At 44.5% G+C, this 24,168-nt stretch overlaps 1 protein-coding gene across 3 annotated transcripts in view; it reads left to right on the top strand.

Annotated features, from left to right (window-relative positions):
* PIKFYVE (phosphoinositide kinase, FYVE-type zinc finger containing) overlaps nucleotides 1-24,168 on the top strand; it is a 1,212,885-nt gene that overhangs the window by 903,126 nt on the left and 285,591 nt on the right. For all 3 annotated transcript variants that reach the window (XM_069225943.1, XM_069225942.1, XM_069225940.1), the window contains one exon: nucleotides 18,915-19,010. In XM_069225943.1, the coding sequence (XP_069082044.1) occupies nucleotides 18,915-19,010 (96 nt within the window). The remainder of the gene's footprint in view (nucleotides 1-18,914; nucleotides 19,011-24,168) is intronic.

Genomic DNA, 24,168 nt, shown 5'->3' with positions numbered 1-24,168 from the left:
AAAGTTAGTCCTGAAGATAGGGATTTTCTTGCAGTCCCTATTAGTAAGGATTATATTTATGCAACATTGACGGCTCTTCCATTTGGCAAGGCCATGGTGGTGGATACAATCCCGTTGGAATTTTATAACACTTTTTTCCCTGCTTTAAGTAGTGCAATGGTGGATTGGTTTCTTAAGGTCCAAAGAGGGCAACAGATACCGAAATCTTGGGCTATGACTAATATTATTGTGTTCCCCAAGAAAGTGAAAGCCCCAGGTGTTACAGACTCATCACTTTTTTTCTTTTCTTTTTATCAGTGACACCAAGGTGAATGCTAAGGTTCTCGCAATTAGGCTGTGCCAAATAATTGACAGGTTGGTCTCCACATGGCAGCATTGGTTTATCCCCTGCAAGGGGAACTATGGATTATGTCCATCAGGTCATTACACTGTTTGATGCTGAAGGGATCTCAGAGGAGCCCATGGCTCTGGCCCTGTTAGACGCAGAGAAGGTGTTTGACAGTGAAGCCTGGGACTACCTCTGAGGTGGTCTGGAATTGGGCCAGGCTATATTCCAACGATTCAGTCTGTATACCGGAATTCCATCGCTCAGCTTAAAATAATGGGAGGGGAATCTGATCCCATCAAGATTTCCAGAGGGACTAGACAGGGGTGACCCTGTTCCCCATTATTATTTGGCCTCTACAGTGACTCTATCAGGTGGCTGGAGGCTAATTCTTAGGTTAAGCCTATGCGATTTCATGGTAATGGCACCAAGATTTTGGTTTATCCTGACGACGTTGCAGTTGTCAGACTTTATCTGGTGCCTTCAATGCAGGAGATAGAGAAAGAAGTTTGGGAGACTGTCCAGATATTCCCTTAACCAGGGTGAGACTCAGATAGTGTCAAACAAGTATATCCAGGTGGCACATGTGAACACCATAAACGAGGCAGTTTACCTGGGGATTAACATCAGACGAGATTTAGATCATTTAGTTGAAGCCAATCTTGCACCTGTGTTTTCTAAAGTTAAGAAACTTGCGAAGGATAGACAATTTACACCTGTCTATCATTTGGTGTTGTAATTGAATTAAAATGTTGTTTCTACGGAGGGTGCTTTATTTGTTTAGAGCAATCCCATTGAAGTTCAGGAATTATTGGTTTAAGATGATGGATCAAATGGCCAGTTGTTCTGTTTGGTCGTATTCTAAAGCCGGAAGATCCCTTCAATTCTTGACTCCTCAGAGGGAGAGAGGGTCATGGGCTGTTTTCAACTTTAGACTTTATCAATGGTCTGTTGTTTTACAATACATGAGGTCTCCGATTGGTGGGGGTGATGGGAGTCATGGTGCTGGAGATAGTTGTCCTCCCATATATGAATTACTTATGGGGGAAGATGCTAGAAACAGCCTTCTAAAAATATTTGATCAGAGCTATTTTAAAAAGGTGAAGTTTAAAATGTTGAATGTAGTCTTTAAGATACAGCGGAATATGAGGAAGAAAATTGGGTTGGGAAAGTCATTTTTTACACCCCAGCATGGGGAAACCATGGTCATCCCTTCTGGTCTCGGGACCCTTGTTGGATTGGCTGGGAAGCCCGGGCACTCCAGAGGTTAAGAGGTTGTTATGACTGGGACATTTTAATATCTTTTGAAGAACTACAGGAGGGCTACGGTCTGGATAAGAGGGAGTTTTATAGACCTCCCCAGATTCTGGATTTTCTTTTAAAGAAGGGGAAGGGATCAAGCGGTAGGTGAAACTGACGCTGTTGGAGATTGTGCGCAATAAGCCTAGCTGTACAATTAGTCGTATTTATGAATGCTTGAGTTGTGACTTGCCAGACAATCTCTGCAAACAAGATAAGTGGCAAAAGAAACTTGCCACTACTGATTGCCGTTTCAATTAATCATTGGAGCTAGGCAGTACTTTACTGCTGTCTGCAGACACATTTCAAAACTCTTTTTATACCTCTATTATTCACCATTTTGGATTGTCAAATGAAGAAGGAACCTGGGAATTTGTTGCCCTCTGTGACAAAGCCGAGAAGCGGACCTGTGGCACATGTTCAGTTCTTGCCTGGCTCTTGACATGTTGAAACAGGAGATAACCAGCTTTATGAAAACAGTTTTTTTTTATATTACAATGGCCCCTCAATTATTGTTACTTGGTGTGCATCACAATGTGGTTACTGAATCAGGCAGTCTTCTGTGTTTATAGCCATGGCCGTGGTTCACACCTGCATAGCTTTGGCTTGGTGGGATCCACACCGCCTGATGTTTCATCAATGGTTATCTTGCCTATTGGCAATTTACAATCTCGAGCAATGCCTCTATGCCTGTAAAGGTAGGAAGTCCAGAAAAAGGGTAGACCTGATCTGGGCCCCTTTTCAAGGCTGGGCGGGATCATACATTTCTAAACGTAGGGTTTGAACGCCTTCCTACTTTCTTTCCCGGTATATTCCTTACTATAAGGGAACACTATACTCTCTACTTTTCCGAGATATGTGAGGTTATGTGAAGGATATAGAAGGGTCTCTACTTAGAAAGTCAGTAAGGTTGTAGAATGTGAAAGCACTAATTGCACTTCACCCTCTGGAACCTTTTACCTCAGTTGTAATTGTGATAATAAACTTAACTCTGTGTGCTGGCATGTAGTTATGTTCATTTTTTTTTTATCAATCATGGTTTTCTTTTTCTTTCTTTATTGAATTGTTGAATGTAATTCTTTCTCATATGTACCCTCCTCTGATGGAAAGAATTAAGGGGGAAAAAATATCTGTAAAAATATATATTTTTTAAATTACATTTCTGAGACGGACCTCAGGAAACTATCGGAGAACAATGGTAATGGAAGACCCTACAGACAAATGTGAATGAACTATCCACAATGGTAATCAAGCTGCAGGAGACAGCAAGGGTGCTATAGGATAGAGCTGAAAAAGCAGAGGGAGATCAAGACATACTAATCAAAGATTTTTGGGCTTCCCAAACGGACAGAGGGCTTATTGGTCAAGCTTTTCCTCAAAGACTGGGCTGCATTGGCCCCTGGGCCCAGAACTGGGGCCCCTCCAGAAATCATAGTATCACAGTCCTCTAAGTAGCTCAATGGGGATGCTGTCCTTTAATGGGCTCGATGCAGCACACTATGAAGGTTTGGTGATCCAGTCTATCTGGATTACAACTGACACGTTGAAGGAGTGAAAATTGAATTAGGTGAGGAGTGTCTCCGGTACATGCTGCTCTTCCCTGCAAAACTCAAGGTCATCAAAAATGAGACTCACTTTTTCCTGTAACCCTCAAAGGCCTAGGACTGCTTAGAGGTCAAGTTTGGGCATAAGGGGACTTGACTTACAAGCCTACTGCCGACACAAGATACCCGTTGGCAGACACCTGACCAACATTTGACTGGGGTTCCTGTCAGCTCGCCGGGGAGCATAGATGTTAATTTAGATGGCACATTGAGCACAAAGGGACAAATCGGCTCACAAAAGGAACATTTCCTTCTTTTCTTCAATACTTAAAAACTCCTAACTTTACAATAACTACAAATGGCGTGTTTTTTTCTCTTGGACTCTGAGATACTGAGAGTACCATTCCCAGGCCCCCGTGGCTTTGGAGTAGGTCATTGAAGGACACTGCAGTTGTGAACGAGGCTACAGAACTATCAGCCTACTGCTATAGGTGGTATGAGGCAGTACAGTTCAGTTCTTTTTGCGTTTTGCTTGAGGGTAACACTACGTACATACGTTTGTTGAGTTCATTAATGATTAGTGTTTTGATGGGGTGGTAGGGTATTTGAACCTTGAACGTCTATGTGTGTGTGATGCTTTTACATGTCCTTGTTTATATGTGGGGAATGTGAACCAGACCTTTAAAGCAAAATACTGGATGGGTATATCCAGAAGACGGATGCCTAATACAAAGAGTTCAAACTTGTGGCTATGGGTGGATTGTGGGAGATGTGAGATTTAGTTATATAACCCTAGGAGAAGGAAAGACCACATACAACTAATAAAGGCACCCATGTAAATTTTATCACTGGCTTAAAGCAATTTGATCCTCCGTGGAACTTAACCTGTACTGTATTGGGGAATGGATAAAATTAAAATACCTGGAATGTGAGAGGTCTAAAGAAGTATGTCAAGAGGTGCTGAATTTTTTCTTACAATGAATATTATCATATTACCCCAGTGATCTTACAGGAAATGCCCCCAGCTCATCAGGAACATGCTAAGCTGGCCACAAAGTGGAGAAGGAAGCTGTATTCAGCAGTCTTCTCTTATTGGAGCGGTTGTCTATCAGGATAGCGGTTGGGATCCCGTTTATGTCCACTAATGTGAAACAAGACCCGGATGGTCAATATTTGTTTGTCAATGGGACCTTTAAGATGTCTTTTTTTCTTAGTCTGCAGTAGGTGGTGCTTCTTTAGTCAGGTAGTCCCATGTTGTGGGTAGGAGACTCAAACAGTGTTATGTTCATTAAATGTGACAGGCACCCAACACAACCAAACTCACAATACAGACGTTCAAGTCATTAGTGGGCATTACAGGTCAAATGCAACTGACAGATGTGCAGAAATCTGGACATTCAGATGAGAGTGTACTACTATAACTGAGTGCCACGCAGATTCTATAGCAGAATGAACTGCTTCTTTATTACCCTGGATCTGTGTGTGGACTGCCTGGACTTTGATTATATGGTTAGGGCCCTGTTGGACCACTCTCCTGTGGAGCTCAGGCATGGACATCGGAGAATTTGGACACCCACCTGGTGAATGACAATGGAGGTGCTTCTCAATGGACCGCTCTCTACATCCCTTCAACAAACATTGACTGACTACTTCTGTTTTAATTGGGGGTCTACAAATAAGAGGGACCCTGAATGGGGGACAATGAAAGTTGTCATCGGGACGGTGGTGGGAGTGGCAGGATAGCTGCATGGAGTCATCCCTGATGGAGAACAGAAAGTCGAAGATATGGAATCCTATCTGCTGCAATTGTGGAGCAACAAACTGGCCTTATTACAACAAAAGCGATGGCCTGGAGAATTATGAAAGACTTGTTAGGTTCTCATATAAGATATATAGGCAATATCTGGACATGGAAGGGGACAACACTGGGGCAATACTGGCCTGGTTGCTCCAAAAGGAACTCAATAGGAAAAGCATAAAATCCATTACAGATTGGGGCATTTCACACAGGACACATGAGTCCAGAAATTATGCATTCCAAGACCACCTGCAGGGAGTCTATACCTTGGTGATCACATGTGAAGGGGAACTATACCTTTGCAAAGCACAACTCCCAAGGTTACCTCTAGATGATAGGAAGGAATTAGCCCAACCCAGGAGAGATGCAGAACTAAGGCATCATTGGAAGATATGCAGAATAGGAAAATCCCAGGCATGGATGGGCTACCTCATGAATTTTATCAGTGTCTTAGCTCAGGCTGTCAGAGTAGTTCACATGTCTTTAAAAGACTATTGACATGCCTTTGAAACTGGTTAACAAGGCTTTGTAATACCTGAAGCAGTGGTTCATGTTTTGCAAAGGCCCAAGCCTTTTAAAATTATGCTACTTTCACGAGGCATATTCATGTTGTTTGAGGCTGCGTGAGGGTTGTGGACGCACTGGAGCAGCTGTCGGAGCTGGGCTCAAACATTTGCTGCCCAGGCACTTTTCTTTCAATTTCAGTAATCTGATAGAGACATCTAGCTGCAAATTCCTTAACTTAGAATTATCCCAGACATCAGACTGGATGTGGAAGATTTTGTTTGGCTCCGCGTGCATCATCGGCATCATCCACGCTGGAAGTGAGGTCCACAACACCTCTATAGGCACCACCCAGACGTCCTGACATCAGTTCTTTCCTTTCTGTGCCACCCAGTGTAGATCTGGGAAGAGCTAACCCTTTAGTAACTTTTTGTCTGTACTTTTCAGTGTTTTGTAGTGGTTTTCTTAAACTTTTCTTCTTGGTGTGCAGGACGAAGAAGGCCGGCTTCAAGTCCTGTGGCGCTTGTCACAGACTGATGTTTGTGATGGATCCGCACCTTTTTTGCCTGTAGTGCCTCGAGTGCAACCATGACATGAAGTTGTGCTCTGACTGCCATATTATGAGTCTCAGTGCTTTGAAGGAGTGCTCCCTCAAGCTGATGGGAGTCCATTGTGGGATTCCACGCAGGTCGAGAAGAAGGTCCTGTGATCGGTTGAGGAGTCTGATGTCGTCGTCACATTAGAAGTCTTCGGGACACTCTGGTAAGTGTAGGCACAAGAAGTCATTGAAGCTTGCTTCATCTCCTCTGCATCCATCAGCTAGCATGACAGTTGAACGTACGTGTTCTAGGCCTCGTTCTACCGTTTAACCTAGGCCAACTCCACTTATTCCTTGAGTTTCCAGGAGCGACCTCTGACCAACCTCAAGGAATTCTGTGATGCCATGCCCCTCATATTCAGGTGAGCCGACCCCTCCTGTGTACCTTTGGGCACCGTGGGGTCAGCAGGGGCCCCTGCTGGTTCCGCACAGGCGACTCCGGCCCAGCTCCAGAGAGGCCCAAAGGATCCACTTGTGGATCCAGACTGAACCCTGTGTACCACCTCAACCTTCTCTGGTGCCGGTCCCGATGCAGACCCTCTCAGAGCCGGTGGCGGCGACATCACCATTTAAATTCTCAACTCCGAGCCGCAGCCATGGGGAGCCTTGCCTCCCAGATTGGATCCTTAGCCCTATTCCTATGGGCTTGCACTCGGAAAGGAATGGAAGGATTCGCTGGACCCTGAAGAAGTCCAGCCTTATGATTGCAAAATGGACTTGTGTGAGGAACTGGATGAAGCTAGTGGCCTGGATACCTCCCCCAATGCTGGCATTCTTTCGCCCCCTAATGTGGCTAAGGAGTACGGGGAGTGTCTTTTGCCATGGTGGTATGGAGGGGCTCAGAGGTCCTTAACCTCCAGCTACCCTCGGTGGCAGTCAAGACCAATGTCTTGACATAGGTACTTCAGCCGGAAGTCTCCCCATCTGAACCTCTACTCCCATTTAATAAGGCTCTCACAGATGCCCTTTCGGATACTGTTGGATTTTAGTCTTTCACAGTGTGAGAAAGTTTTGCCAGAGACCAGACTATCTTTTCATCTGTTTATTTATGGCAGGCAAAAACCCATAAAGTAGAAAGGTAGCTGGTGTATAGTTCTGTATTTCTCAGGGAGCATAGGGTGCCTTTAAACTCGGATGGGTTTTCTCTTACTCCATCGTCTGCTGGCTTCCCATCAGTAGAAAAAAAGATGTTGCAGTAAGTATATAGTTGCTACTTATGTAACCCAAAACCAAACACCTTGTTCTTCTCTGAGCGGGGGTGGCTTTAACTAGTGGAAACCTTAATCCGAGGACTAGTGTAAGCATCGTACTTAATTCGTGCCTGTTTTGTGAATCAGCATGCCAAACTAAGTTAAGCAGTACAATGACCTGTCCTGTCACTGCCCTTCTGTTCATGCTACGTCCACTTCTCTCCCTCCTTGCTGTGCATTTTCCAGGCTTGCAAACCTGCACGAAGCTGTGAAAGCCATACTCCTCCTGGAGTGTGGTGGGGTTGTGCCTTCGACCGGGGGGTTGTGTCTACTCCGTTGCTCGATCTCACAGCCCGACAGGCTCCTGCGGGGCGTCCTCCTCAGTGGCTAGAGCATAGTTGATCTCACTTCCAGGTCAGCAATGATTCTCTATTTCCCCTTCGGGGATGGTCCTCATGTCCTTCTCTGGAATCTTGCACACTTCTTCTTGGAGTCTCGGAGCATCACTTGCTCGTTAGCCCTTTTACTTCTGGCTTGCTCCTGATAGCCATGCCCCTGCCCATAGGGGAAGAAATTAAAGGGGCCAGATTTATAATAGGCAGCGTCCCTCCTCATACTGTATACACTGGTGGATCTTCCAGCCTGTGAGGGGGAAACCCAGTGTATACTGCTTGGTAACTCTTCGTCCTCCTGACAGGTACCAAGTCCAAACCCAACACATTGGGTCCTGTGAATAGAACAATCGCCACCGCTCTGCCCTAGGGGACCAGAATTTCCTCATGCAGCACCCCACCCCTAAGAGTTTGGTGGTCCAGGCTTCCATTTCCCATGTCAACCCTAATACATTACCTACTGCACTGCCATTTATGGGATCCAAGAGGCTGGAGACACTTGGGAAGAAAATGTTTTATTACAGCAGCTTGGCATTGCGTTCTGTGACAGAGCAGAGCTGTTTTATCGACAGTGGCCCGTAGGTGTCATGCCTGGCTTCGTTTTTTGTGGGGGGATATCACATCTTCTTTGATGGGCATGCCCTTCAGTGGCTCCTGTCGCTTTGGAAGCAAAGCAAACTTGGCACTCAAACGATTTAAGGACAGTCGGGCTATGGCTTTCTTCTTGAGCTTATCTTCTGCCACCACCATACTCTTTTTCGCTCCTTTCCTGGCTACGGAAGGAGGGGCTACCAGCCGTGCCAGTACCCAGCCAACTAGCCATTGTGCATATTCTCGACAGCCCGAGGGCACAGGATCCACAGACCTTGTACATCAGGTCAGATCAGTCCACCACCCCCTGCAGCTGCAGCCTCCAAACCCTCCTAATCTGCCTTTGCACTGTCATGGGCGTCCAGTTGGCGACAGGATCAGCCATCACCTGCTCCACTGAAAGTTGGATTCTGCAGATAGTCCAAAAGGACTACTACCTCCCTTTCGTGACTGCCTCTTCCCCCATGCCACCATCTCAAGACAGGCAGACGGAGGATCACCTTTCTCTTCTCCACAAGGGGGTTGCAGCTCTCTTGGCCAGGGGAACCATAGAGTGGGTCCCACACCAGAAGTAGGTTGTGATTGTTATTCCCACTCGTTTTTTGTGGCTAAGAAAGACAGAGACCTTCGTCTTATTGTAGATCTGATGTCCCTCATGTACTTCCTCAAGAAGGAGAAATTCAAGATGCTCACACTGGTTTCAGGTTCTTTCTGTCCTGGAACCAGGAGATTGGATGGTAGTGCGGGACTTGCAGGATGCATATTTTCACATCCTCTTCTCTGCCTGCCCACAGGCGTTACCAGTGGTTCACGGTCAGCTATGATTACTTCCAGTTTGCCGTGTTCCTCTTTCACCTGATCAGAACCCCCCTCTGGTGTTCACCAAGGTGATCCTGGTGGTCGCAGCTCGCCTGCTGAGGTCAGGGTTGCCAGTCCTCTCCTATCCGATGACTGGCTATTAAAGGCGAGCTTCCCCAGGCTGTTGTCTCCCATCTCCAGACTACGGAACATCTCCTGCACCCCCTAGGGTTCACTATAAATGTGCAAAAGTCGCACCTGATTCCCTCTTAGATGCTCCTTTTAATCGAAGCTGTTCTGGGCACAGTGCAGTTTCAGGCCTATCCTCTTGAGCGGGGAGTCCCGGATATTCAGACTATTATACCAATGTTCCAGCCTCTATCTATCCTAAGTTTCTATGAGAATCACTCTCAGGCTGCTGGGACCTATGGCCTCATCCATCCTGCTGGTAAACAATGCACATTGGCATATGTGGGCTCTGCAGTAGGACCTGAAGTTCCAATGGGCACATCATCAGGGAAATCTCATTGACATGGTCCAGATCTTGGAGGGAACTTAGTAAAATATACCAGACATGGGCAAGCGAGTGCCCGCAATGCCAGTAGAGAGGGGTAAGATTTTTACATATGATTTGAACCGGCCCGATGGTTAGTGAATACTGAGGTAAATGATGGAAGCCCTGAATTCGGTCCAGAGAGTATGAGTATATTACTTTCTAAAAAAAACTGGATTTTGGGAATACATCCAAACCCAAGAAACGTAAAATGTGTTATATGTTTCTGTCATTGACATTATTACTGACCAGACACAGGATAATGATCCACTGAACACGACCATAGAGCCCCCTCCTTGTAGTTGGGGTATGAAGACATCACTGAGTGTTTATTGGCTGAATAGTTTCCAATCAAAATGGTGCAGACAGACAGCAAGCAGCAAGATTATTTACTGGTGTGGCAATAGATGATAGACAGACTCTTATAAAAGGAGCAGATGCCTTCCATGTCACAGACCTCCTTTGTTTCACAAAACTTAACTGGACTCCTCTTATGGACTCAAATATATCTGCAGTTGTGCTTCAAAATGTATGTGCCAAGAATTTGTATTTGCATCTGATTCTATTACCCATGATAATACAGTACTGTTTTGTTGGCAGGGGCGGCTGCTCCATTAGGGCGGAGGAGTGTCTCCCCCTTGCCAGCAGCGGCAGCTGCAAAACCTTTCAAAGAAAATGTTAATAAACTATGTTTATTATTGTTTTCTTTGAAAGGGGCGGGCCACTCTGGTGACAAGCAGTGAGCACTCCCCCTCAGAGAGCATGTGTGTTTGGCGGGCCGTCTTGGGCCAGCCAAACTTACATGCGCACAGGGCTCTCTCCAGCCCAGCAACACAGTCTGCCTGGGAGCACCCTGGCTGGTTGGTCCCAGCCAATCCTTATGCTGCTTTGAGCAGCTTCAGGATTGGCAGCAGGGGGCAGGCTGGGAGCCTGTGCCTGCAGCTAGAAGACGGAGGAGCAGAGCGGCACGATGGCGTAGAGGTAAGTGTTTTTTCTTCTTAATTTGATTTTTATTCGCCATCACCCCGCCACTACCCCCCCCTTGTGCGCTGCCCCGAACCTTCTGCACCCTGTGAGCCGCCACTGTTTGTTGGTGATGAAAATAAATAAAATGTGTTTAGAAAAAATTATTGAATGCATTTACTCAATTGTGGAGAATATTATTTTGGTGTACCCTGGCTTAGAAGTGCCTTTTCCCACTGTTGCATGAATGCTGAAATGAACTATTTGGAGACACTAACATCAGAAGATTGCGATACATACCAAAGACTGCCATCGGATTGTACACATCTCAGTTGGCTAGCACAAAGAGTAAGGGACAGAAACTAACATGTGTGGTGAACCCAGTGTATGGTTGACTCAATACATTACCATGGTTTGGTTAATTCAGCCACGTTTCTGCCAAAAGAATCCTGGAGGCAGTCACCCTAGCATCAAAGAAAGAGTAAATAGAGAAGTTGTAAAGAGCCCCACATCAATATCACGCCAAAAACTTAAAGATCTTGTGAGCTTATAAAATCAAAAATGTAATTAAAATAATTAGTCAAAACCTGAAATCATAACACACCTCCATACCCATCTCCACACCTTATCTACTTTCATAAAATTCAGTCCAGCCCAAGTGGAACAATTAGTATTTGATTAAAATGGCAAACCAACTTATGGATCAGTGTGAAACCTCAGGGATCAAGGGATATATATCTGCTTTTGTTTTTGATGTATCCGTGCTGATTATTGGTGCTTCTTTATCACAGTTAAGGTGCAAGACCCTCTAAAATATAAGGGATGACTCAGATGTTGTTAGAGACACACTAGCCATGAGATGGATTCAACCAACTGCCACTTGATATTGAAAGTACCCTTTCCAACTAATACAATTTAATGGAAAATAATGAATTACCAATAAGGGCTCTTCAAGGCTAACAAGATAATTTGTGATGATAAATCAGACAATAGATTCCCATAATAAACTTAATCCACACTAGTAGGTATCCTCATAGATGAGCTGGCAGCATTGATGAGCATCAGTGAATCCACCTGATCTGTATACTGCATGTGCTTTCGTGAACCATCAAAATCTACTACACAGAATTGTCTCAACCAATTCTAGTATATCACTATTTGCATGCAGAATGACAAAGAGATACATCCTGGCATCAATACTGTTTAACCCAGACAGATGCCTTTTATGCCAGATAATTGGGTTATGCAACTTAGTTTCTGACTGGGGTATCTAGTGTGGTCTCCACAGTCACTTCCAATGTATCAGTGCCTTTTCCCTGCTCTTACCTTCTACAAAGTTAACTTGTAGTGGCCACTTGCAAGTGGAGGTCCAGATGTACGTGGATGACACCTGAGTCCCCTTGATTCTGGAGGACGGAGATGGAGCTTTTGTTAACCAATCTGTATTCATCAGGGACATCATTCGGTGTATAAGGGACAGCTGACCCAATCTGAACAAATATAAAAAATAGTAGATGGGCATAGAAGGAATAAAGTGAAATATATTCCGATTGAGCTGGTGTAAATTCCCAGGTTAAGGGCCCAACCTCTATCAATAAAGAAATAAACTAGATCATTGCATTTAGTTCACATCTCTTCTTTCGCCCACGAGAAGTTATGTTAAGCAGACCTTATTAGAAATCAGCATACTTAGGAAGATGTTATAGAGGTCACCAGAGGTCAGATTGTTTACACTGGTTTTTCCAAAGAATGAAAGAAATACTAAAATACTAACAAAAATACTAAAAGAGCTGCCATGTTTTATTTGAGCCTAAAGAAGTTAGTAACATATTACTAGTATACAGTAATAGACCCCAACCCGTCAGCCTATGTGGGCTAGGCGGGGCCTTGAATTCAGGATACCTAGCTCCATCATACATAGGCATTGTTCTGACCTCTCGTCTAATGTACGTTTATTTCAAGTCTTAATTGTCTCCTCATTCCCCCTGCTGCTCCTGATCTTTCTGCCCATACATGAAATCTGCATTACAGAAAACACTAAAGTAAAGTGTTAGGTACACCAATTACAATAGATAAAAAACATTCTCACTCTGAAACTCAGTAATACCTATTCTATTCTAGCCCTCATCTCCACAAAAACCTGCTTGATGCCTCAAAGACCCTACTGGTATACAATTCCCTTTAAAGTATCTCAAAGAAATAGAACAAAATGTGTGGAATTGCTTTCTTTAGTGTGCACAGCAAACCTTAAAACCAATAAAATATTTGACTTACCTTGTTTTTGGTAGTATTGTGCAACTCACCATAAAGTGCCTTAATGCATCATACCGGTTGGTAAGTGCTATATAAATGTGATTTCAATACAGGACGTTTGTTACATAAAAAACTGTGTTAATGAATGTTGGTGTTACAATGCCTACAGGATATAATATGAAAAGAAACAGTTTAAAGAACAGTTAAACGCATTTTACATTTTAAAACCATAGTGATTAAAATAAAATAAAATCCTAAATAACGCATGGGCATGTTATTTGTTGTGAGTATTCAACTATAATAGGTGCATTGAAATACACCTGAAGTGATGTAGAGCTACCTTATTGCACTACTAGGAATCAGCCTCAAAGAGTCCCATACTGCTCCAGCAAGCTGCAGATATGCTCTTTTCAGGAGTCCCCAGCCACAACACATTTTCCTGTGCCATCAATAATACTTGCACCATACCTGCCTCTTATTATAAATTTTGTATTAAGTGGTTAATGATAAGTAAAGTTAAGTAGTGCATACCGTACAGATGTTTAGTCTCAAAATGTGTCCTTTGGTTAGAGTGAATCTACATTGGTGTGTCGAATAGTACATTCATTCAAATACATTTGCAATTTTTAGGCTCCATATTAACATTTTAGCCCTTAACTATGTGCTTAAATATGATTAGGATATGTGTGGCAGAGTATGTACACTTGAGAAGAACTGTGTTTTAGGGCTAGTCTCTCTGACTATTGCCCCGTCTACCAGGCTGTGGACTGAGTATGGAACAAGAATCCTGAAGGTTTGAAGGTTTAAGGAAAAGAACCCACTCTGTTGCTGAATGGGGTGTTTGGACTACATTTTAAAGAGAAGAGGCTTCTTGGAAAGAGCTGAACAGCTTAACTGCGTAAGGACCTGTGTAAGACATTGTAGTTGTGAAGTTTCTGCTACTACAGAACGCTTCCAAAGTGATGTTCAAGGAGGATATTTACATCTCTGTGCATTACTCAGGGCCCAGGGAAAGGATTGTCACCAGCATCCCTGTTTGAGCCCCTTTTGTCCCTGACCCAGTAGAACTGCAAGGAAACTGTCTCCTCAGGCTTTGACAACACCCTCGTTACCATCTCTTGGCCTGGGAAAATCTGATGGGTAACTCAGTAAGGCAATACTGAGCCCATAATTGCACCTAAGTCATTTGCAGAGATGTATTGATTTCAGTTTCAAGTCCCTGTTTCCATCTGTGGTTTCACTGAGGATTGCATGCATTGGAGTCCATGTCCCTACCACTGTGAGCATCCTCTACAACTGAGAGAATCCACTGTGTCTTGTGGATTTAAAGAGACAGTGCTGCAAAGTGGAGCAGTTCAAATATAAATTCACACTAATGCACTCACACAACACTGAAAGTGTGGTGCAAAGAAATCAAATGAGTACCCTCAGCGAAGACTAAACCTAAAAAAATGTTTGATAGCATGTAGATAGGCCTTGACAACTTGTCTCCATCAATGGCCAAAAGAACCAGCAACGTAACAACTGAAGAGAATAATTTTTTTTATACATTCTTTTTTTTTAATTTTTATTTTTATTTTATTCACAATGCCACACCAGACCGGTTTAATGGTGAGGATTTCCAGTATAGATTTTGTTGTTGTTTTTGTTGAAAATGCACTATGAACATGACTGATTTCAGTTTGGTAAACTATGCATTGATGCAAAGCAATAGCAATCAAGCTAGAGAAAGAAAGTGAGAATGTATGTGCTCTGTCAAATTCGTACACCTGTAGTGAGCAGTGTGCAGAGGCACTTGTTGCTGAGGATGTAACTTCAGCTACATTCCTTCAAGATCATGAGAGAGAGCAGCTGTGCTCCGTTTACATATCCGAGATGGGAATAGTGCAGCTACAATATAGCTGAAGGATTTCTGAATGCATACTAAACCTAACCAATGTAGAAATTAAATCCAACTGTACCGAATCAAAACTGGATTGTTCAGAGAAGCCCAAATGAGTGATATTTAAAGCAAAAGCACAAGGATGTCTTCCACATGAATCTTTACCTTTGTTCTGGACCTCAAACTTGAACCTCCAAACATTGTGAATATCCCACATCACAATATTTAGAAACTCACTCAGTATGTCTTTGCTTGTTTCGCGCATACCAGGGCTGCGTCTTAAATACTGTTGATTGTTGTAGTATACCATACTGATCTCCAGACTTCTAATTGGTTAAAAACCATGTGCAAGAGCCATGAATTATGAAGAATTTCATTTTATGACATCATTACAGTTCGATATTATGGTTGAAACATTAGAATTATGATCAAAATCTTTTTACATTGATTTTTGCAAGTTATGGTTATCGGTAATACTATAGCTGTTTCAAATTTACTGCTCATACTCCTAAAACATGACGTGGAGCTGATAGCTATGATTCTGTTGTTTGGAGGGCACAGCTTTGCTAGATGTGACAATCCCAATTGTGCAGTAAACATAAGTTGCAAGACCATATGTCCTTGACGTACTGCTTTTTTGTACTTGATAACTTTAGGCAATGTTCATTCTTCACCACCTTCTAAACGCACTGTCCAAATTGAACGCAGACCTGCCAATTTAAAAAACAATTTTATCTTTTGAAGAGGGAGCTTGGCCTTGGAGGGGCCAGAACCTCATGCTGAGAACTAGTCCCAAGCTCTTCCTTCAAAATAAATTGAAAATAAATGCTTTCTCAGTCTGCTGCCAATGTCCTAAGGTTTGTTCACACTCTTCAAATGGATGTCTGTTTTTGAAAGCCTCCCAAAATTAGCTGGAAATCCACCCCTTGCAGTGGTTTCCAGCTCGTTTTTCCTCCTAGTGTGCGATATCGGCTCTTCACTGGGTGTTCATGTGAAGGGAGCTTATATCATGTGACACACAGTGGCACCATGCGAGTTGGAAGGCATGTTGCACATCACAGAGGCCAGGCATATTTTGAGAACACATCAAAGCCTCTGAATAGTCAAAGAAATGGTAGGAATTAACAGAGATTATAGATTAGGACAAGAGGGGAAAGGAAAAGGGACATAGCCAGATAAGGAGGCAACGTATAGAGATAAAGAGATGAATGGAAAGAGAAGAGTGCTACACAGTGAGCAAGAGAAAGATAGAAAGAAATGTACATAGACTAATGCATAAGAGATGGAAAAGACCAGAAGAGAGCGAGAGAGCAGAGAGAAGATAGGGGGAGAAAAGGAAGAAGTGTGAGAGTAGAGAAGTAGAAGACAGCCAGTTACAGGAAAGGATAATAATGAAAAAGATGACCATGGATTCAACTAAAAGGAATAGCTCTTCTTGAAATGGAAAAAGCTAAAGAGAAGGTATTTACTATCTTGCAGTTCTTATTTTCTTTTAAGAACAACCAGTACTCGACCCCTGCAATTCATATGCGTTTTGGGATTAGGATTGCTGTGTTTATCTACTCCTCTCTCTTGACTCCTTGCTGCAAGACTAGAGAAACTAGTACGCCTGTAACTCTTCCTCACACTATAAATATTCCTAGTTGTCCAGAACCTTTTTCAAGTCTGTTTCTGATTTTATTTAACCCTATAACTCGTGCTAGTAGCCAGTCCACACATTTATCATTCTTCCTTTTATTAAGCTAGTACTAAACACTGTCTTATTTCATGGCACCTACACCTCATAAAATAAAATGTGAATAACAGATACTTATTGTTACCCTCTTCAGTGGTACTCAAACGACTGGTCAGACTTGCTGGAATGCCAACTTTTTACGACAGGGGCAAAAATAGATCCCTGCAGGAAATGCCTGAGTCCACTCAACCTCATACAAGAATTCCACTGAAGTACACTTATTATGCCATCCGTAAAATGTCCCTTGTCATAAATTGAAGCTGAGTACAAGCAGTTTTGCTGTATAGTTTCTTTTAAAGTGTATTACCATTTAATATTCTGTATATACCAATGTTTATGGGTATGTCGCAAGTTTTGGCATTGATTCTGTGTTATTGAGTCAGCATTGGTACTCACACTTGATGTTCAGTTTCTGTGTTTCCTGATTGTTTTTTTTGTACAATTAACATCTTTCCAAATGTGGGCTCAGTTTCAGGCCTTGAGAGTGCCTAAGAATATAATATGAAAAGAATATTTAATGGCAGCTAAAACTTTAGAATGATGGAAATTCAACAATTACATGCTACAAATCCTGGACAAGAGGCATTCTTCCTTTTGACTGTAAGAAAGATTATTCTTGTACAAAGGGCCTGATGTAGAGTTTGGCTGTCGGGGTACTCTGTAGCAAACATTATGGAATCCCCTTCCTACCAAATCCTTGGTACTCCTGCCTTATTTATAGACAGGCAGACCTGTCATTGGAGTCCCTCTTGGCTCTGTCGATGGAATACTTCCTTTGACGGCCCAGCGGATTAGGACCCAAAATTGTGCTCCTCACCAGGTCTAATGCTTAATGTGGCACACAACGGAATCAATTCTGATAAAATTGAAGGAGAACCCTGAACCCACTATAATACTTAAAAGTGCACGTAAAAATGCATTATTTGCTGCATGCCTTTGATACTGACACACCATATCATGGTATTGTACCAGAAGAGTGAAGCGAGCCCCCACAGATAATTTTGATTCTGCTCTGAAGATGGCTGCACCCCCACTTTTCAAAGTGTTAGTACAGCCCCCCCCCCTGATGTTTGGGTCTAGTTGCACCACTGCTAGTAAACTTACACCACTCTATATTAATACACAAGCTTCAATTTCCGTACAGGATGGAGTACAAACTTATGTGTGACATGCACCAAGTTTACTGTAAATATGACCTGCAACGCCCAAGTATGCACCTGCCAGAAACCTTAGTTTTGCTGGACACTTCTTGCAAAGTCCTAACATTATGAATAGCCTCAGAAACTTCACTGGATTGGGTAACTCTTATAACAGCTTCTCAGTGCAAACGGAAGAAACCCAAAAAAGAAAGATCCTCTACTAGGAAGAGATACTGATCCAGAAGCCAGTGACACTGTTCCCTACCACCACCAAAGCCCTCTGAGCTGTGGCTTTTCTTGAAAAAGCTGCACCCAGAGTTTCTGCATCCTGGGCCACTCATGACACCCACATCGTCCTTGGAGATACTGCCAATTTTGGAGAACCTGCAGCTAGCCTTTGCCAAATCCTCTGCTGATTGGGTTTGGAGGGTTGGCATGTCGATATGTTGAAATTCAGAAGCCGGGTTGAACACACTTGATGCCATTCTGGAACCCCAGTAACACATTGCTTTGTTAAGATACAGTCTGGAGAGGATCCATTTCTGGCACACCTTCAAAACATGATCATGAAATTTCTGACCAGGGCTTCAGCCCCTGATCAAAAATCATAATACAGTGAGAAGCTAACATCGCCCATATCGTTGAGTCTTGCCAGACTTCAGGTTGTTGCTTTCATATTAACCAGCCCATCTATGTGAATTACTGTTGGCAGACTATGGAAAATGTAATAAGTAATAGCGAGAAACCCTCTCTTCTGATGGAAAGGGAAGCTAACAAAATCCTCAGTGAGTTCACTCAGTGTGCAAGACCCTCCCAACGGCTATTTGCACCATCCCCTCATCGGAGTTGTCCAGAAGAGAGACAAAATTTTTACTGCTTGAGTGTTACTTCCTCTATCACCTTCTAATACAGGAATTGTATAATCCGTCTGCATTTCTGTACAGCATTTATTTACTTGTGTGCTGAAAAACACTGTGTCCTCAAACTAATAAATGTTGTTACCTCTTTTTGTGTTATGGGTGTATTTTGCACCTTACTTTATCACTTTAAACGGTATACATCAGTATAATAATTGTTCTTGCTCTTCATGTGTTCTTAAATTGTTCTGTGTAAAGCAGTCTGTTACTCATATGGGTCTTGGCTTTCACATATCAGCCAAACTGGTTTAGAAGCTCTGTAGTTAAAGTGAGGCAAGCCACTGGTGCTTTTCGCAACCCTTGAAAAAATACACCTACATCTTTGCATATTTCGTGGGAAAGTAATGTTTTTGTTTTCTTTTGAAGACATGGCTGTTAGAACACTTTTTGGTTGTTTATAATTGTTTTTGTAATTGTGTTGTTCCACTCATAGTGACCCTGACAAGCACTACCTGATGTATGAACATGAACGTGTGCCCATTGCTGTGTGCGAGAAAGAACCAAGTTCGATCATAGCCTTTGCTCTCAGGTAGGACTGTGTTCGGATTTATGATTACTTGCTATCGTTTGAATTCAGTTTTAAAGTTCTGCGGGGGAAGTTCAATGCTGCAAAGTGTTCTAGCTATCCCACCCTAGGATGTTTGATGCTCCACAGTGGCTGCTTTTTAAAATAAACAGCAAATCTATACATTCTGCATCAGGTATGTGGCCTGCTGGAGTTTGAGACAACTGCTTTACCAAGAATGTGTATATGTGTGAAAACAAGTTTTATATATAAACATATTTATGTGTTTGTGTGTGTGGCTGTAGATACACATGCTGTGCATACTTCTGCCATCTAATATTGGGTCCAGTTGTGTGCAATTTGATTTCTTTGAAGAAATATTTTGAGTCACGAGATAGTGACTCCTTTTCTTGGTGATAATGTGCAATGGCATTGACTCCACTGTTAGATAGTTTTCTTTCCGCTGTCTGGTTCGGACGTGTGCTCCAGTGCTCTGGGTAGACACAGTTGCCGGATCTTCTTGGTTCACTATACCTTCCCCTTCATTGCTATAGTTTTCCAATGCATTTCACTTTCACTTGTGTATCGACACTCTGCTAGATTTCGATTGAGTCGGGTCTTTATTGACTGTGGCCCCTCCATGTCCCATTTCCATCTCCATCGTATCACTTGAGAATGCCCAGCTGGTGATGGAATGGACACACTTCCGTTATTGTTCTTTCTGCCACTCAAAAGGCCTTAGATCAGGTCTGCAACTTCTGCCTGTTGCTGGAACACAGCGAGGACAATTGCGACTCTTACCCGTCCTTCCGCTCCAAGACCATTGCACACGTCGACTTTGGATGTGCGAAGAGCATGGAAGAAGCACAAGACCTTTTTGGTCTCTGCGGGGCAGAGGGCGATTAACACTCTTAGCCATCGGCAGCAGAAAAAGAGGCTTTCTCCATGGAGGGCACTTCCGGATCTGACCTGGAGATCATTATAGCGATGGAAGACCTTCCTGCCCAGCCTAAACAATCTGTGATCCAGACCCTCTGGAACAGCAGACGGAGGTTCTCGGCCAAACACTGTCACTGCCTTCTAGCAGTAAGCCATTGGTTTGGCCAGCTCCTACTCAGGGTCATCGCCTAAAATACTCTCCAAAACGGGTGCTTCGGCTCCTGCAGCTACGGTATCGGACTGCCCCTCAGCATTGAGACGATCTTCTGTGCCAGGCCGGCCAATGGCATTGACACCCACTGCTTTGACAACGAGCTGACCTTCAGCAGTGAGAAAGAAACAAACTCCAGATCCGAACATTTCAAAGCAGTCTTCAGTAACAGATTCGGGTGCACCAGTCGAGCCCATCCTCCAACTGAAAGACCAACTGGACTTCAGGCAAAAACAGATTGTCATTGTAGGAAAGCAACCGTTTTGGCATGGTTAGCCCCCACATTTTGCCTGGTATCTGATGTGATTTCGACTGAAAGTGCACTGGGTTCATACTGACCAGGTCCCCAGTGCCAGATCTCTTTTCCTAAATTGTACAGTTGTTTCTCCCAATTGGCACAACCTTTAGCATTCTCTTTGTAAGTCCCTATTAAATGGTACTTGTAGGACGCTGGCTCTCTATATGGTGTACTAAAAAGTACACTGTGTAGAAAGTCCAATGGATCCCCAATTGGTTAGCAGACACAAAAGTTGATGGGACTAATGCTCTGTTTTGTGGTAGTGTGGGCAAGAAGTTAGGTTTATCAGAAGGTGGTGCTAAGAATTTGTTGTACTTACAGAAGCAATCAATGTGAGACACACTCAAAGAATAAATCCGAGACCAGTTAAGAAAAATAACACTTCTTTTTATATATAGTTTAAACCCAAGAACTTTGTTATAAGGTAAGCATGTTTGTAAGCATAAATACTTTTCACTTGCAAAAATCGACTCTGCAATTTCAGAATACTTCACTGTTAACATATGGAAGGAACATTTTTTTAGCAAACAAGCACTTTACGACGACTCATGGGACCAATCTTAGAGACTTAAGGGTGAGTACTGTGCGAGGGTCAGGATCACACCAAGAGGTCACTCCGTGCAGCACTGGGGCTGCCGGGTGCAGAGGTGTAGTACGGTATCTGGTCCCAGTGTATTTCAATGGAGATTGGTCTCTGTGGATTTAGGCTTCAGGCTCTGGCTGGAGGGCTAGTCGGGGATAACCAACAGGTAGGTCACAAACGTGGGGTGCTCGGGGACTTAGGGGCACCTTAGCTCCTCTTCACCAAGGCCGACAGTTGCTGCGGTGTTGTTTGGCATCAGGTTTCCTTCTCCAAGAGCACTTGCAGTTGGGTTGTCTTGTGGTTTGAGTCTGCAGGCATCATTATGAAGTCCAGGAGGGGTGAAGCTTGAGCTCAGGAGAGCTGGGGGACGTCGTTGACACCAGAGGTCCACTTCAACTCTGACCTTGCGGCAACAGGTGCAGTGGTTGCTTTAGTCAGGTTTCTCTCACCACAGAAGTCGCTGGAGAAGGGGGCTTGCGTGCAGAGGCTGCAGGCGACTTCAAGGAGTCTAGGAGGGGTGCAACCACGACAGACTCATACTGGGCAGCTGGGGGACCTTGCTGGCACCGGACATCCACTCCTGCTCGGGTTGTTGACGGTGGGTGCAACAGTGACTTCAGGTGTCTGGTCTTTGCAGTTCCGGAGGCTGCTGAGTCCTTTCTTTAGAGTTAGTTGGAGAGCAGGTCTGCTGCTCACAGGAGACCCGAGTCTTTTTCAAAGGCAAGCAGTCCCCCCAGGGTTTCTGGAGGCTCAGCTGCAGGACAAGCCATCTTCATGTACCGAGTGCATCGGGAAATGCAGACAGACAGGTGGGGTTGGTACCAGGTCATCTGCTGCTTCTTCTCCTCTGCTGCTGTGTTGGACCTGTCAACTCTTGGAGTGGTTTCCCCTATATTTTTGGCTTCTGACCTTCTATCTTGATCCTGTGCTGAATTTCGTTTTTGCTGGCTTTAGGACTCTCGGCACTTTACCACTGCTGACCAGTGCTAAGATGCAAGTCCTCTCTGACTAAATGGTATTGGTGCTTGGTTGATCTATGATTGGTGTAGGTGGCTGGCTCAGTTAGGCACCCTGTACTGAGTCCATGCAACCCTTAGTGATAGTTTAGGAAATTCTAGATAACCAGAGCTCTCATAGGGGTAGCTGTGGAGAGCAGCTGAGAGTTATCCAGGAGGGTGTAAAGCGGTTGCAAATACCACACAGGTCAGTCAGTCAGTGATGCACACACAGAAAAGAACCACACCAGTGTTAGAAAAATGTTATATTTATTGTAGCCCAAACTCTAGAACTAACTTTGGTATATCTCCTAACTAAAGATATGGACATAGAAACATATACTTATAAACAGGTAAGCAAAGCCATTAAATAGCATGGGCTCCTCACTCCCAACCCACACTACCATCCAAGGACCCCTAGGACTGGGGAAGTACTGAAACCCCAAAGGTAAGTATATAGGATTCCCCAGGCGCCCATGTGCCGAGTAGTAATCTCAGGTCAGTGTCCATAGACTAACATGGGGAAGTGGCGTTTTAGGACCCTTACTAGGGGACCCCGAAGAAACCCATTGGGACATGGGAGGTTGTATAGTACCCCCACCCATGGATACCCAGAACCGTGGAGTATCTACACCAGGGAGCCCAGGGGCATATGGCTGAAGTCAGTAGAGGGACCTCGTTGCCAAGCTTCTGTCTCAACCCGTGGACCAAGTCGGTAGAACCCAGGCGTGGATTCCAGAAGAAGAGGACCTAAGGAAAGAGGGGACAGAGTCCAGAACATCCAGGGGTGCGGTGCAGGAGGGAAATGCCCACCCTTCTTGGAGATGCTTTTCTCTGGGATGGTGGATGAAGAAGTCCAGCTGTGCAGGACAGGTGATGCAGGAAGATCCTAAAAGTAGTGGACGAGCTGTCCCACACCGGTCATCGAGTTACAGAGGGGTCAATGGTCAGCGGGACCATCAACAGGCCTTGGCAAATGCAGGGAAGCATTGCACAGAAGTTGCAGGATTTGTGGGGACCAGCCAGGTCCAGGTGACCCAGCCTTGGCAGGTAGGTCAGGGCCAGCCCTCAGCACGCAGGAGAGCCATCTGAATCGATGGAGCCCCCAGCAGGACCCTCTGGCAGCAGGCACAGGGAGTCACCGGGAGGGCTCAACAGCACCGCCCACGTTGCAGGAGTTGTAGAGATAACGTTGTTCTTGGAGCTTGAGAGTGCTGGAGGCCGAGGCTTCCTGGAACTAGGAGGTCTTCGGACTGAAGAGCCAACCATCCTTGGCACTGACAAGCAAACGTGCTGCACAGGGGTTCCAGCCAAGCAGTTCATGCGAGGGACCACAGACTTCCCAGTTGCAAGGAAGATAGGTCAAACCACCTGTGTTATAGATCCTTGGAGAGTGCGTGGGACAGCAGGATCCACAAGCCGGTAGTTGTCGTTGAAGTGCATGTGGATACAGGGGAGTGCCTCCTTCACTCCAAGGGAGATTCCTTCTTGCTTTCCTAAGTGCAGGCAGAGTGCACTTAGGAAAGCACCTGTGGCCGAGTGGAGGATGTACGGCCACAGGTTTGCAGAAGTCTTTGCAAAACTTGAAAAGCCCTCTTACTGGTTACAGTCTTGCTTTTGGTTCCAGCAAAGAACAGCAGCGGTTCTGGTGACTAGGTTTCAGAAGTGTCTTGCAGAGGAGTCTTGCAGACGGTTCTTGAAGTCTTGCTGATGAATCTAGGGTCTCACCCCCAGAAGGGGGTTGAACACTTATTGCAGGGGGGGTGTGTCAGGTACATCACCCAGCTGGCTTAACCCGTCGGATGCTCCCAGGGGCCTCTGCTCATCTTTTTTCCAAGATGGCAGAATCAAGTAGCCATCCTCCCCACCCCCCACCCCCACCGGCAGAGCTCTATGCACCTCCCTAGGGGGGAGTTGGACAGAGCTCTGCTGGGGGGTGGTCATTTCCCTGTCCTTTGTATGGTTTCGCGCCACAGTGGGAATCGTGGTTCCTGAACTGGTGCAAACTGGTGTGTGCAGGGAGGGATCCAAGTGGGCCCTTCAAAGCAGTCTGGTGTTGCTCAAAGGCACTCCCACCCCATCCCAGAGACACCTATTTCTAAGGAAGAGGTAGTCACACCACTATCTTACAGGAAATCCTTTGATCTGCCTTCCCC

The sequence above is a fragment of the Pleurodeles waltl genome, chromosome 3_1 (assembly GCF_031143425.1).
Source record: "Pleurodeles waltl isolate 20211129_DDA chromosome 3_1, aPleWal1.hap1.20221129, whole genome shotgun sequence".
Classification (NCBI taxonomy): Eukaryota; Metazoa; Chordata; class Amphibia; order Caudata; family Salamandridae; genus Pleurodeles; species Pleurodeles waltl.
The sequence above is the reverse complement of the archived record's forward strand: the minus strand, read 5'-3'. Positions and strand labels throughout refer to the sequence as shown.